At 45.6% G+C, this 15,896-nt stretch overlaps 1 protein-coding gene across 2 annotated transcripts in view; it reads left to right on the top strand.

Moving 5' to 3' along the window:
- The window catches only part of LOC143984299 (major histocompatibility complex class I-related gene protein-like), a 65,011-nt gene that overhangs the window by 45,275 nt on the left and 3,840 nt on the right, over positions 1-15,896 (top strand). For both annotated transcript variants that reach the window (XM_077484555.1, XM_077484550.1), the window contains exons 3-5: positions 2,125-2,409; positions 5,262-5,537; positions 13,743-13,871. In XM_077484555.1, coding sequence (XP_077340681.1) covers positions 2,125-2,409; positions 5,262-5,537; positions 13,743-13,871 — 690 coding nt within the window. The remainder of the gene's footprint in view (positions 1-2,124; positions 2,410-5,261; positions 5,538-13,742; positions 13,872-15,896) is intronic.

Here is a 15,896-nt window from a genome sequence, read left to right as displayed (position 1 = left end):
GCTACCTTAGGTTTCAGTGAACACATAGGACATTTGATTTAATATCAAAAATATTTTTTATTTCTTTCTATACATAAAACAATAAACCTTGATTGAATTGCATCAATCGATCCTAGATGTTTACACAACATTAACCAAAGATGACCCAAAGATCATCCTTATCTGCACAGTTCATACACCCTGACTTTCAACAATCAAAACCAGACAAACATGCTCATACATACAACAATAAAACAGATAGAGGCGCCTCCTATGGCCATACATGTGGAGATATACCGAGTATGATCAAATTGTACCAATAATACGCTTCTATTTAGAAGCATGAGATAAAAATCTCTCGGAAATCTGCACATGTATGGTCATCAAAGTAGCAGTGTTTGGAAATGGGGATAATTATGACCAGACAACGGTCCTAATTTCTCATTAGTACCTCCATTTAACCTACATAGCAATTCTCTTTGGTTGAAAATAGGGATATCTCAGGTTCGTGATTATAACAGTCTCATGAAGATCTCTCAGTTAGTTCAATCAATTTATTATAACTCTGAGTCTCCTTCTACTTAATCACTTATAGCAAAAGTGTAGCAAACCTGAAGCCTTCACTTTCATCCTTTTGTAAGCAGTGGCATAAATGACAGACAATACTGAAAATGTAACAATCAATGGCAGTGAATTGAAACTCCTGTTGTATTTAAAGTGCACTATTTATCACACATGTCCGGCTTTCCTATGATACTGTGACTGAAAGTTCCATATATTCAACGGTTCCAATATTACGCTTCTATTAGGAAGCATGAGATAAAAATCTCTCAGAAATCTGCACATGTACAGTCATCAAGGTAGCAGTAATTGGAGATGGAAATAATTATGAGCAATCACCAGTCCTGATCTCTCACTAGTACCTCCATTAAATCTACATTGCAATTCTCTTTAATAGAAATAGGAAAATCACTGGCTTGTGATTATAAAAGTCTCATGAAGATCTCTCAGTTAGTTCAGTCAATTATTATAGCTCTGAGTCTCCTTTTTAATCACTTGCAGCCGAGTTTAGCAAACCTGAAACTGACATGTTGAAGCCTTCACCTTCACTTTTAGCCTTTTGCAAGCAGCGGCATAAATGACAGTCAATACTGAAAATGTAACAATCAGTGGCAGTGAATTGATTATATTCAAACTCAGTCGTATTTAAAGTGCACTATTTGTCACACATGTCAGACTTTCCTATAATACTGTGACTGTTTTAAAGTTCCATATATCCAGCAATTCCATAAAAAATGCCTTGCACCAAAAATGAATGGTTCTCAGACACACTGGCTTACCATAACCTGGGGATTTCACTCTGATTTGCTGTGTCAGTATATATATATATATGAGATTCTCAGGCAGTTCATCAAACAAGCTGAATACTTGGATGCAATCTTTCTCCACAAACGATTTTAGTCGATCAAAAGTCCAATAAATGTGTGTAGGATCTTTCACCACTTGTTTTTATAACATCCAAGTCTCACCACCTCTGTTATGCTGAATCCACTCCAGGGTCTTTTGCAATCAGCTGCACCAAAAGCCTTTCAACCAGGTGTCTGTTCAGATGGTCATTCATTCAGATATTCCATATTTCTGATCCAAACTGCTAATACTTTGATTCATGCCCAGAAGGGCGCCTACTATCCACACAAACGTGTGGGGACCCTGATGTAAGGGGAGGCTCTCTGGGGACCCTGATGTAAGGAGGGGCTCTCTGGGCACCCTGATGTAAGGGGGGCTCTCTAGGGGCTTTTTTGCACAATTGCGTACAGTTTATATACTGTTTTTTGCGTGTTTGCAAAATTAAAGTGGGCCGGTCTGGATGAAGTCTAGGGCCAAATTTTTGTCCCAGTCCAGCCCTGATGACAACAAGTCAGCTTCCTTAGCTCTACTCTGTAGGGATTATACCTTCTCACTATTGTCCCCTTGCTATCAAACCAGTAATGTCTAATCCGACGTTTTCCCCCTTTCCTTCTCATATCAATGATCCTCTGATAGCTTCTTTAAAAAAAATACTGTATTATTACTGGTATGCACCTCTACTTTTCTCATATACTTCTCGGTTTATGAAAAAAAAAAAAATTCATATTTTCTCTTCAGATTATACAGATCTATATGTCTATCAAGTGAAATTCGGTTGCTGGATTTACGAGGATAATTCTACGGGTGGGGAAGAAGAGTTTGGTGCTCATGGAAGAGATTTTATCTTTTTGGACAACGAGAAGAGGAAGTTTATGGCGTCGGTGAGCGAGGCAGCAACTTTTGTCAAGGAATGGAACAGAAGACCGAACAGCGTCAGAAGACAATTCGATTATAAAGACACGGCGTGTGTTCAGTGGATGCAGGCTTATCTAGACGTCAAAACCGATGACTTTCCAAAAAATGGTAATAAGAAATTCTTTCTCAACACGCACATATTGCAGGTGGGCAACTATCTGTGTTCTGAAACATTACAGAAAATATGTTTTACTTATTAGACACACATATGTTTTTTTGTGTTTCTTTATAGACAAATACCGCCATTGTGAGTTGGAGGGAATGTATAATGCTTTTGTACATATTTTTTCTTTTTTATCCCTCTTGTAGATGAATACAGTCGTGGCCAAAAATATCGGCAGCCCTACAATTCTGTCAGATAATGCACCACTTCGCCCAAAAAATTGTTACAATTATAAATGTTTATGCGTTCTCTTGTTAATTTCTTGTTTATATTGGTATGACCCAAAAAAGCAGAGAAACAACAAGCCAAAACTCCAAAAATGGACTGAACAAAATTATTGGAACCCTTCATTTAATATTTGGTAGCACACCCCTTGAAAAAAAAAAAAAAAAAAAACTGAAATCAGTCACTTCCTGTAACCATCAGTGAGTTTCTTACACCTCTCTACTGGAATTTTGGACCACTCTTCTTTCGCCAACTGCTCCAGTCTCTCAGATTGGAAGGGTTCCTTCTCCCAATGTCATGAATCTGCAGTGATGTTCATGTCTGTCTGCTTACCTCTCTGTTGTGTTCAGCTTAGGGACCAATCGCTGTTCACCTGTGTGCTTAAGTAATCTTCCCTGAAGCATGGCTCTACCCCAGCCTCTAATAGGAAACACCATATTAACATGTGCACTGCAAGCCAAGCCTTGCTGTTAAATATTGGTGTGTTAGGCTTCCTGTGTGGTTCCTGCTGTATGCTCCACGTCTGATTCCATTTACCAACCATGGCTTGTTCTTTGATTATCCCTGTCTGCTTGATACCCCAACCCTTGGTGTGTTCTCCTCTCTGCTCGATACCCTGACCCTTGGCTTATCCTCCTGACTATTCCTTGTTGTCCTGGACAGCTGTTTCCACTCTATCTACCAGTAGCCTAACGTGAGCTGGGAGACCCTGGGGGTCGCGCCCTGGAGTCAGTTGCAGCGAAGGCCATCCTCAACATCAGAGGCCCTGAGGAAAACCTGCTAGCTTTTAGACTCCACACGCTGGGGAATCTCATGCTCTAGCTCCCAGTATAAGGTGGGCTGGAGGGGAGAGATGCACACAGAAAGTTTTTACCTTAATGCATAGAATGCATTAAGGTAAAAAAAAAAAAAAAAAAAAAAAACCTTCTGCCTTTACAACCACTTTAAAGGGTAACTCCATTTTCATGGGTAAAAAAAAATAATAAGCAGTGGCTCTGCTTTCCTGAACCACCCAGAGCTCCATCCGCAGCAGTTAGCTGAAAGGTCCACTATCTTAGTGGTGCACTTCTGACACCACCGGTGTGCATCTGTCACCTGGCCTCAGGTGACTTGATACCCAACTGCTATTTTGAGACCTCTCCACAGGTGCTCTATGGGATTTAGATCTGGACTCATTGCTGGCCAGTTTAGTACTCTCCAGTGCTTTGTCTTCAACATTTCTGAGTGCTTCTTGACGTGTGCTTTGGGTCATTGTCCCGCTGTAAGACCCTTGTTATCTGAAGAATACCCAACTTTCTGACACTGGGCCTTACATTGCACCCCAGAATTCTTTGGTAGTCTTCATATTTCATAATGCCATGAACATGGTCAAGAGATCCAGTTCCTGAAGCAGCAAAGCAACCCGAAAACATCAGTGAACCTCCACCATGTCTGACTGTAAAGGCCCAATTTCTTTTTCTGAAAACAGTAAAATGATGGGCTTTACCAAAAAGCTGAAATTTTGTTTCTTCTGTCCACAGCACATTCTCCCAAAAGGATTTTGGCTTCCTCAGGAAAGTTTTGGCAATCTCCTTAATTAATTTTTCTGTTTCGTCCATGTCCAGGGAGATTAGCTACAGTGCCATGGGCTGTAAACTTCTTGACAATGTTGTGCACAGTGGACAAAGGAATATTAAGATCTCTGGAGATGGACTTTTAACCTCGAGATTGTCCACAAATTTTGTTCTCAAATCCTCAGACAATTGTTTGCTGCTCTTTCTCATCCCCATGCTCTGTGTGGCACACAGAGACACAGAACAAAAAGGTTGAGTACGTTTTTAACCATTTTAACTGGTTGCCGGTGTGATTTCTATAATGTCAGCACCTGTTAATTGATACAGGTAAGTATGATTATAAATTACAGGAGCATCAAAAACTTGGAATGTAATTATTTCATACAATTTTGAGAAGGTGGCAATAATTTTGTCTAGTCCATTTCTGGAGTTTTGCGTGGAATGTGTTAGATTTGGCTTTTTGTTTCTCCACTTTTTTGTGTTATACCAATACAAACAAACAAAATCTACATGAAAATGCCTAAACATTTGTAATTGCAACAATTTTCTGGGCAAAGTGATGCATTATCTGACAGAAAGGCAGGAGTGCCCCCATATTTTCCCATTTTTCACCTTACCACCTGTTGTAAAAAGCATGTTTATAGAGCTCAGTAGCTCAAGCAGAAAATTGAGGTACACAGGTTAGTCAGAACAGTGACTCGTGATGTTGTACTTTAGATACTGCCTCGCTATCTGTAAACTATGTGGAAAGTTTGTACTCTGTTGGTTTGTGTGGACCCATTTCCTGATATAAATAAAAAAAAAAAAAAAAAAGAACAGTGACTCGTACTCTCCCTCCGCACGGCTCTGCGTAAGACCATAATGACAAAGTGCATGAAAGGGATGTACAAAGATTATGTACTCTGAAAGCATTTCCTATCTATGCTTTTATTTTTTTGGGCTTTAAACACAAGGAACATTTGGGCTTTAAACACAAGGAACATATTTTTTTGCAATGTAAAGTAATTCTTGTTTTTCAGTACCCCCAGAGGTGAAGGTGTGGGGTCATCGTCAGTCGGATGGGGTGACCAGACTTCATTGCCTGGTGTACGGGTTTCACCCCCGATCTGTGGATGTGAAATGGATGAGGAATGGGACAGATCATGTTCCTTCAGATGAAATGAGTCCAATTCTCCCCCATCCTGATGGCACCTATCAGATCAGAGTCAGTGTGGAAGTGCCAACAATTGAGGGAGACACTTACTCCTGTCATGTGGAACACAGCAGTCTGGAGGATGTTTTCACTGTGAAACTGGGTAAGTAATGACCAACCTACAATATGAATAATATCACATTACTCCACCAGCTAAAATGAGCATACTGTTTAGGAGTAGGGATGAGCTTCGTGTTCGAGTCGAACGTAAGTTCGACTCGAACATTGGTCGTTCGGGCGTTCGCCGAATTCCGAACGTTTGGGCCGTTCGCGGCAAAATTAGTGTGGCCCACAATGCACTGCGATGGCGCAGTGCATTGCTGGCTCATGGTTGGCCAAGCATGCACTGTGACCCCCACATGCTTGGCCAATCGCAGCGCCAGCAGCGAGGAGAGCCATGGTTGGCCACAGGCATCCTGCCTGTGGCCAATCATAGCTCAGGCTGTGTAGTGCACGCCCCACACTATATAAGGCCGCCTTTGAGGCGGCCTCATGTAGTGTGTTAGTTAGCATCTGAAGCAGTGGGTGTTCTGTGTACCTTCAACACAGTTACACACCAATCGTTTTTGGCTGATTTCCTATCTTGCTCTTGTGTAGTGGTTACTGTCTGTGCCCTGACCGCAGTATACACCACTATATTCACCTCACCTATATAGCTAGTGATCTAGCTTTAATAATAGAGCTTGCTGTCAGTAGTGTTAGGAGATAGTGCGTGCTGTCTGCGTGCTCTGTACCCAGTACATACCGCTATAATCCACCTACATAGCTGTTCTCTATTTGGGCCCAATTGTCATCTGCAGGAGTTATTGGAAGTTGTGTGTGCTTCCAGCACAGCACAGTACAGTATACATCTGTGTATACCCCTTTAACTCTGCTGTTTTCTGGTTATTGTCTGCGTGCCCTAACCGCAGTATACACCGTGATATTCACCTCACCTATATAGCTAGTGGTCCATCTTTAATAATAGAGCTTGCAGTCAGTAGTGGCAGGAGATAGTGCGTGCTGTCTGCGTGCTCTGTACCCAGTACATACCGCTATAATCCACCTACATAGCTGTTCTCTATTTGGGCCCAATTGCCATCTGCAGGAGTTATTGGAAGTTGTGTGTGCTTCCAGCACAGCACAGTATACATCTGTATATACCCCTTTATCTCTGCTGTTCTATAAAAAAGGCATCTGCAGGAGTTAGTGGGTGTTGTGTGCCTCCAGCACAATATAAACTACCCAACTACTGTTTTACCCAACTCCCTTCAGGCCATTACCATGTCTGGAAGGCCAGCAAGGAGAGGCAGACAGGCGCGAGCCGATAAAAGAGGGCAAGCAGGCTCTGTGTCTAGAGACAACAGTGCTGGTCGTGGACGCGGTGCATTGTCATCAGCACGTGGCCATGGGACATGCTTGTCCTTCTTTTCTGCAGCTGGACATGTTGAACCGCAACATGCCAATGACTTGGTAGAGTGGATGACCAAGCCCTCTTCATCCTCCTCATCCTCTCTCACCCCAGTCTCAGGGTAGTAGCAAAGCAGCTGCCAACGCATCGTCTTCCCTCCTCTCAATGTCATCATCAGTGACTCCTTCCCTAGACCCACCACGTCCTCCTGAGGAGTCTCCTGAACTCTTTGAGCACAGTGTTGGGTACATGCTCCAGGAGGATGCCCAGTGTTTGGTGGGCTCTGATGATGACACTCAGCTAGAGGAAGGCAGTAGCGTGAGCGCAGAGAGGGGGTGCTCAAGAAGGACAGCAATCTGGCAGTCATGTTCCACAAGCTGCTGCATACTGCCAGGTTTGCTACAGCGATGAAGAGGGAGGGGATGATGAGGGCACTGACTCCACATGGGTGCCTGGAAGGAGGGAGGAGGAGGAGGAGGAGGAACATGTCCAACGAGGCAGGATGCCCTCCGGGGGCCAGCTTAGGGGCAGCACACCGACTGAATCACACCGCAGAGCTCCGCCTGCGCAGAGCGCTTCCTCTGCGCGTTATTCTAAAAGTTCTTTGGTGTGCGCCTTTGAGACAAGTGCATCAGATCGCACCGCTGCTATTTGCAACATATGTCTCAAGCGTATCTCACGTGGCCAAAACATCAGCCGCTTGGGCACCACATGCTTGACCAGACATATGTTGACCTGCCATGCAGCTCGTTGGCAAGCGTACCTCAAAGACCCACACCAAAGAACAAAGCGGACCTCTCCTTGCTCCTCATCAGCTGGCATCTCCAACCCCACTAGACCTTCAGTCCTCTCTGAAACCTGCTCTGAGAGGAATGAAGGTGTAGAATTAGGTGTGTCACAGCCAAGTGCTTCCGGGAACTCTGCTAGTGGTACATCCACGTCCGATTATAGCAGGCAAATGTCCCTGCCCCAGCTGCTGGACCGGCGGAAGAAGTTTACTCCCAGCCATCCACATGCCCAGCGGTTGAATGCTAGCTTGGCTAAATTGCTAGCACTTCAACTGCTGCCTTTTCAGTTGGTAGACTCGGCCCCCTTCCGTGAGTTTGTACAATGTGCGGTTCCTCAGTGGCAGGTCCCCAAACGCCACTTTTTCTCACGGAAGGCGATTCCAGCTCTCTACCGGCATGTGGAAGGCAATGTCCTTGCCTCGCTGGACAGGGCGGTCAGCGGTAAGGTGCATATTACCGCTGACTCATGGTCCAGCAGGCATGGACAGGGACGTTACCTGTCTTTTACGGCCCATTGGGTCACTCTTCTGGCTGCTGGGAAGGATGCAGGACAAGGTGCAGTAGTGTTGGAGGTTGTTCCGCCACCACGCCTCCAAAATGCTACTATTGGTTGTGACACACCTCTCTCCTCCACCCCCTCCTCTTCTTCTTCCTCCATGGCCTCTTCCAGTGCTCTGTCCTCAGAACCAGCGGTGCTCCGTAGGCGTTGCAGGGGCTACGCAAGTACGCAGGCAAAACAATGCCATGCCGTGCTTGCGCTGGTTTGTTTGGGGGACAGGAGCCACACTGGGGCAGATGTTTTGTCAGCTCTGCAGGGGCAGGCCGAGAGGTGGTTGACGCCACGCCAGCTTAAGCCAGGAATAGTGGTTTGCGACAATGGCACCAACCTCCTCTTCGCCCTCCGACAGGGACAACTGACCCATGTGCCCTGTGTAGCTCACGTCCTTAACCTGGTGGTGCAGCGGTTCTTGGGCAGGTACCCCGGCTTACAGGATGTCCTGAAGCAGGCCAGGAAAGTCTGTGTGCATTTCCGCCGATCATTTAATGCCTGTGCTCGGCTGGCTGAGCTCCAAAAGGAGTTGAACCTGCCCAAGAACCGCCTTATATGTGACATGCCCACCAGATGGAACTCAACATTGGCCATGCTGCAGCGGCTGCACACGCAGCAGAGGGCCATCAATGAGTACCTGTGCGACTACGGCACCAGGACAGGGTCAGGGGAGCTTGGTTTTTTCTCACCACGCCAGTGGGGCATGGTCAGGGATGCATGCACTGTCCTGTCACCGTTTGAGGAGGCCACAAGGATGGTGAGCAGTGACAGTGCATGCATCAGTGACACTGTACCTCTTGTCCACCTCTTGGAGCATACGCTGCGTGGAATAATGGACAGGGCACTTGAGGCAGAACAGAGGCAGGAAGAGGAGGACTTTCTTTGTCTCTCAAGGCCCCCCTTTATCCAGACAGTGTTCCTGCTGTGCCACCCATCACACAGGAAGAGGGTGAGGAGGAGGAAGAGGAGGAGGAGGATGATTGTGTCAGCATGGAGGTGGAGGCTGGCACTCAGCATCAGCAGCAGTCTTATAGGGATGATTTACAGTCCCAAGAAACACGTGGACTTGTACGTGGCTGGGAGGAGGTAGCTGCGGATCATGTTGTCCTTAGTGACCCAGAGGACTCCGGACCGAATGCCTCAGCTAACCTACGCTGCATGGCCTCCCTGATCCTGCAAAGCCTGCGGAAGGATCCTCGTATTCTTCGGATCGAGGAGAGGGACCATTACTGGCTGGCCACTCTCCTTGATCTACGGTACAAGGGTAAGGTTGCCGACCTTATCTTGCCATCGCAGAGGGAGCAGAGGATGAGACATCTCCGGGAGGCCTTGCAGAAAGCTCTGTGCAACGCGTTCCCAGAGACTGGGAGGTTACAAACTCCTGGTCCTGGACAACGTGTTGCTGAGGCATCGGTCAGAAGGAGCGGTGGAGAAGGTGGTCGTCTGACTGATGCTTTCAGACAATTTTTTAGTCCGCAGCCCCAAGGTATGATTGGTTCCTGCACCCATCGCCAGCGTCTAATTTACATGGTGCAGGAATACCTAGGGGCAAGGTCAGACTTGGACACCTTTCCCACTGAAAATCCTCTGGCTTACTGGGTCTTGAGGATGGATCACTGGCCAGAGCTTGCACAGTATGCAATTGAGCTACTGGCCTGTCCTGCATCCAGCGTTCTTTCGGAACGCACCTTCAGTGCTGCTGGTGGCTTCGTTACCGATCACAGGGTGCGCCTGTCCACCGAATCAGTTGATCGACTGACCTTCATCAAGATGAATCAGTCTTGGATCACCCACAGCTACCAAGCACCTGAAGCTGATGTAACCGAATAATTTTTTTTGAAATACCACATCCCTTCAAGACTGCCTATGCTGATGCTGAGTGACTGTCCTGTTATGTTGATTGTCTATCCTCTTCCTCCTCCGCTGATATGTTGGAAGAACATTTTTGGTTCTGGGTGATGCCAGCAGCCCAATTTTTCTGCCCCTGTTTAACAGGGGCGTTTAATTACAATTTTTGATGCAATGCTTTGCAGCAGGGCTAATTCCTGCAATAAAACTAGAGTACCGTATATGGCAGAGGTTGCAGTGTGATGGCACCAGTGCCTAAGGCCCAATTTTTCTGCCCCTGTTTAACAGGGACATGTAATTACAATTCTTGATATAATATTTCACAGGAGGGCCCCTTCCTGTGCCCACCCAGAGTAACGGTGAGGACTTATAGTGTTGTGGCACCAGCACCACAACCACCAAAGGTCAATTTTTCTACCACTGTTCAACAATGGCATGTAATTACAATTCTTGATATAATCGTTCACAGCAGGGCGCTCCAGCGCCCACCAAGAGTCACTTTGAGGGCTTACAATGTTGTGGCAAAACCAACACCTTGTTCCGCCATTTCTGCAGAGCATATAGGGCAGGCCCCTACTTTCAAACATCCAATTTACAAACATCTCCTACTTGCAAACGGAAGGAGACAACAGCAAGTGAGATGAAAAAAGATGGACGACAAAACAAATTATACAGGGGTGATAACCCTTCCCTATGTTTTCCAAAAAGCTTAAAAATAGTTTTTTTGACTGGAGCTACACTTTAAAAATGTACCAGTTGAAAATTACAAACAGATTCAACTTAACACAACAAACCTACACAGTCCCTGTCTTGTTTGCACCGCCTGTATACTGCTGTTCTGAGTATATAGGGCCTGGGAGCCACACGCATTTCCTTTTTTTTTATATGGGTACGGGGTTCCCCTTAATATGCGTACAAGACCCAAATAGGCTGGTAATGGGCAGGGAGGGCTACCCATGCCATTTTTCTGAATGATTTTCAACCATATTGCAGGAACCAGATATAGCATTAAAACCGCAAGCAGTTTTAAATGGTGTTATTTCCGTTTAATGTCATTTTGTGCAGGGACTGTTCTAAACACGGGAAACACGTGGCACTTCACAGGCAGGCATACTACAGACACCCCCCAGGCACCATATTTAAAGGAATATTTCACTTTTTTTTTTCACTTTAATAGTCATTAAAATCAGTGCTCCCGCCAAAACGGCCATTTTTAAAACTTTTTTTTGCATTGACCCATGTCCCCTGAGGCAGGAGTCAGGTCCCCAAACCCTTTTTAGGACAGTATCTTGCATATTAGCCGTTAAAATTAGCACTTTCCATTTCGAACGTTCGAGTCCCATAGACTTCAATGGGGTTCTAACGTTCGTTACGAACGCGGGGTCCGTTCGAAAGTTCTGGTGCGAACCGAACCGGGGGGTGTTCGGCTCATCCCTATTTCGGAGCAGAAATAATGAGGACCTACCTGAATGACACAGGCAGGCAAGGAAACTTGTTAGGATAGTGCTGACTCACCTCTCAGGCATGGGTGTGTGTGCTGTTATTTTATTGTATTTTTTCCCTGTCCTAGCTGGAATGTCAGCCCAGTGTTGGGTTGTAGGGCTCCCACAGAAGCTGCCTATCTCCTTCCTCAGAGCAGATCTTTTATGTAATCCTGATAGCACAATGGCAAACCTGAGGTGGGCAGTCTGTTGTAAATGTGAGAAAAGCTAGAAGTCACCATGGGAAACTCATACATGGGGAGATATCCCAAATTACACAGATACTGGGCATCTGTTCTTGCAACAGTTAACAGAGTATTCCAAAGACATCCCTTCTGACCCTAGGCCAGTGATGGCGAATCCTGGCACCCCAGATGTTTTGGAACTACATTTCCCATGATGCTCCAATATGCTGCAGAGTGCATGAGCATCATGGGAAATGTAGTTCCAAAACATCTGGGGTGCCAAGGTTCGCCATCACTGCCCTAGGTGCTGTCTGCTGAGAGTTTTCAATGACACTATACTGGCTGACTTTACTAAGGAAGTGGCTTCCAGGGTCTTGTTTCAGGCACATAAAATTATCCTCCTCTGCTAGAAAAGCAAAGCACTTCCTCTCCATCCCTTAAGGAATGGCTAGACCACATGGGTACTACTTTAAGAAATGAACAGGTTATGTACCAGCACCGTGGATACTCAGATAAATTTGAGAGGGTTTGGGGAGGTGGACTTCATCTGATGCAGATCATTCTTCAGAGGGCACCACACTCCACCATGAGTGTGAAAGCTTTCTGCTTACTTTTAGATGAGCAATTCTTTCTCCTGCACTATTTTCTCAGAAAACTCAGTCCCAATTTTGGTCACCACCCTGAACTGTATAGTAACAGCTGGCCAGGGCTGTTTACATACTGTGGCCACTGTAGTCTAAGAATTGATCCAAAGTGGTCATGGTATCAAGGGAGCATCCCAACATTTTAATCTGTGTGCCCAGAGGTGCCCCCAGTCTATTAGGTACCTAGAAACACTCTAAGGCCGCATACACACGGGCGGATTGTCTGCCCAACTTAGTCCGCTGAACAGTGTTTCAGCGGACAGTCCGCTCGTGTGTGGGCTTCAGCAGACTTTTTCAGCGGACAATCTGACGAACAAAGTCTTACGGAATTTCCGTAAGACAGTCCGTTCAAACTTGGTTTTGTCCGTCCAAACTTGGTTTCAGCGGACAGTCCGCTCGTGTGTAGGCAAGTTGGACGGACTAAGTATGGCGCATGCTCAGAACGGATTTACACGGCCGAAGGTTGCATTGCAGTGTATAGGACGTCGTTTTTCTAGTCCCGTCGTACGTGCTGTGCACGTCATCACGCACACTTTCAGCGGACTGTCTGCTCATCGTGTGTGGTCAAGTCCGTTCATGCAAATTTTGAACGGACTGTCTGTCAGATTGTCTGCCGAACTTAGTTGGGCAGACAATCCGCCCGTGTGTACGCGGCCTAAGGCTACTTTGACACTGGGCATGCTGGCAGTAAAGCGACGCTATATTTAGCGGCGCTTTACCGTCATTTTAGCTCCGCTTTTCGGCTGCTAGCGGAGCAGTTTTAACACCCGCTAGCAGCCGAAAAATGGTTAAAACTGCACTTTGCAGAAATTGCAGGCGGGTTTGGAGCGCTGCCCCATTGTTTTCAATGGGAAGGGGCGCTTTAGGAGTGGTAAATACACCGCTCCTACAGAGCTTCAAAGATGCGGCTTGCAGGACATTTTTCAGTGTCCTGCAAGCACACCGCTTCAGTGTGAAAGCCCTCTGGCATGGTTGGCTATTTTTAACACTAGCGCCTGCAAATAGCCTCAGTGTGAAAGGGGCCTAAGAGTCTACACTGGAACATGGTGCAAGAAAGGTGCATTCTCTCTGCGTTTTTTCTGCACCAGATGTGAACACGCTGCCCTTGTAATACGTGTGCCAATTGTTAATGGAACCCGAAACGCAATCTCATAAATGCAGCACATTTGCGTCCACCAAGCCGCCTTGCAATTTGGTGCTGCGCGATCTGAAAAAGTAGTGCTTGCAGTCATTTTTCTGCATTATGGTGTGATTGGCAGCCTGGAGACCAGAATGCACAGGACGACACACGTTTCAGTGTGAACTGGCCCAAAAGTTTTTAATTTTGAAATCAGAGCAAATTATTCTGAACATGAATATTATACTGCATATTATTTTATAACAGTATATGTCATATTTAAATTTGTGATTTATTGTGCCTAGATGCTGAACATATCTCGTGTACAGAAAAGAGAACATTTACCTGGATCCTTTTCTCCATCGTTCCTGTTTCCTTCTTGGTAGTCTTCATTGTTGTACATATGGGGAAATCAGTATATATAGAGAAATCAGGTGGGTATAGAAAATCTTTACATAGTCCATTGTCTATCTGTATAATACGATTGAGGCAATGTTAATTCAAAGCAACCTTTGAGTAGAATGGTTGTGACTTTGGTCTCTTTCAGATGGGTGGTAAAAATGGCCTACTGAGCTGCAGTTTTAATGCCACCCCAAACTGTATAGCAACAGCTGACCAGGGCTGTTCACATACTGTGGCCACACTGCCTTGCTTCATGGCCATGGCATTTTTAACTCAAGTTTCACAGCCTGACAAGTGGCACCACTTGCCACTTGAGTTCAATGGAGGGGGGGGGGTCACATTGCCACTGCATACAATGCACATGTTTGCTGTGTGGTAGTGCGGCATTTTAGGATTAAACCAGGCGGTAAGGAGGTGATATAATGCCTCTTCGCCAGTGGCAGCTGGTGAAGTTTTAGGATGGGGGGGGGGTTCCAGACCCCACCTTTCCTATTTGACCGCTCCCACTTGGTGAAATGGGCGTGGTTTCACTGAAATAGTGGGCGTGGCTCTAAGGTGGTGTGGTTAGCATCTGAGATGAACGAGGGATGGAGGGAGAGGGAGGGACAGCAGGCCCAGATCCTACAAAACAATAGAATAAAAATGTGTATTCTAGAAAGTTTAACAATCAGCAGATAAAGATACTCCAAACACCTGGTGTTAGCACTTCAGTCATCCCAGCGCCATTATTTTTTATGGTGTTAGGATGATTGAAGCGCATTATTTGTATTATTACATTGTAATATAAAATGAAATCATTCAACTCACCCTAATGCAGAGTCAGTAGGAGCCCTGAGCGTGGCACCTGCCACGTCGCCTGCCATCAGGTGCCCCCAGCAGAGTCCCTCCTTACATCAGGTGCCCCCAGCAGAGTCCCCCCTTTACATCAGTTGCCCCCGTCAGCAGAGTCCCTCCTTACATTTACATCAGCAGAGCAGCAGAGTCTAAAAAGTATTGACTCAGGAGGGCTGAATACAAATGCACGCCACACGTTTCACCTATTTGTAAAACATTTAGAATACCCTTTATCATTTTCTTTCCACTTCACAATTATGTGCCACTTTGTGTTGGTCTATCACATAAAATCCTAATAAAATACATTTACGTTTTTTGTTGCAACATGAAAAATGTATCACATACTAGCGCATTATGAAAAACTTACTGTACCTTAGAACAAAGCACTCCAGCAGCATGCTGTCAGCACTGACAGGGCTTTCATCTTTACCAGGTCTTCCTTCCGGGTTTGCAGGCTCTGGCCGTTTGAATGGCCGACCCACAAAAACATCACTCTGGCAGCATAGCTCTCTCAATGGATGCATTGCTGGCTGCTACTAAAATATCTTCTAAATGGATCATGTTTAGGAGATATTTACTGTCCCTACAGGTACACCTTTTTATAGGTTGACCTGTAGGTACAAGTAAAGAAGAGGTACTTTACTACCACTTTATGAAATTGTATTCTAGCTATGGATAGATTACAGAAGGGTTGAAACCTGTCAGTTTATAATTTGCTGTTTGAGTCCATTGATGAGTTTTCCTTCACTTACGCTATGTTCACACCTATGCGTTTTTTTTGTGCATTTTCCATTTTTCAGAAACGGACTACAGTCCATTTAAAATGGTTTCCTATGGTACATATTCACATGTATGTGATTTTCAGCCAGTGCATTTTTGTAAAGGGTCAGGGACTTTTTTTTCCAGCACATTGCATTTTGCATGTAAAAATTACAACTGAAGGTTGAAAAAATTAAATAAAAATATTGGTGTGCACCCCCCCCCCCCCCCCCGGTCTGGTATGGCTTTGGACCCTCCACACCAATAAAAAAAAAAAGTCAGACCCCCCCCAAATCCATAGCAGACCCTTATCGGAACATGCAGCTCAGGAAAGGGAGGGGACAGATGAACAAGCAAGCGAGCACCACCCCCCACCCCTCCTGAACCATACCAGGCCGCATGCCCTCAACTTGGGGGGTGGTTTGGGGCACGCAAAGCACCTTGATCCCATGTTGGCCGGTGGT

This window comes from Lithobates pipiens, unplaced genomic scaffold (assembly GCF_037356315.1).
Source record: "Lithobates pipiens isolate NorthernLeopardFrog02 unplaced genomic scaffold, aLitPip1_a1.2 Scaffold_1, whole genome shotgun sequence".
NCBI lineage: Eukaryota > Metazoa > Chordata > Amphibia > Anura > Ranidae > Lithobates > Lithobates pipiens.
The sequence above is the reverse complement of the archived record's forward strand: the minus strand, read 5'-3'. Positions and strand labels throughout refer to the sequence as shown.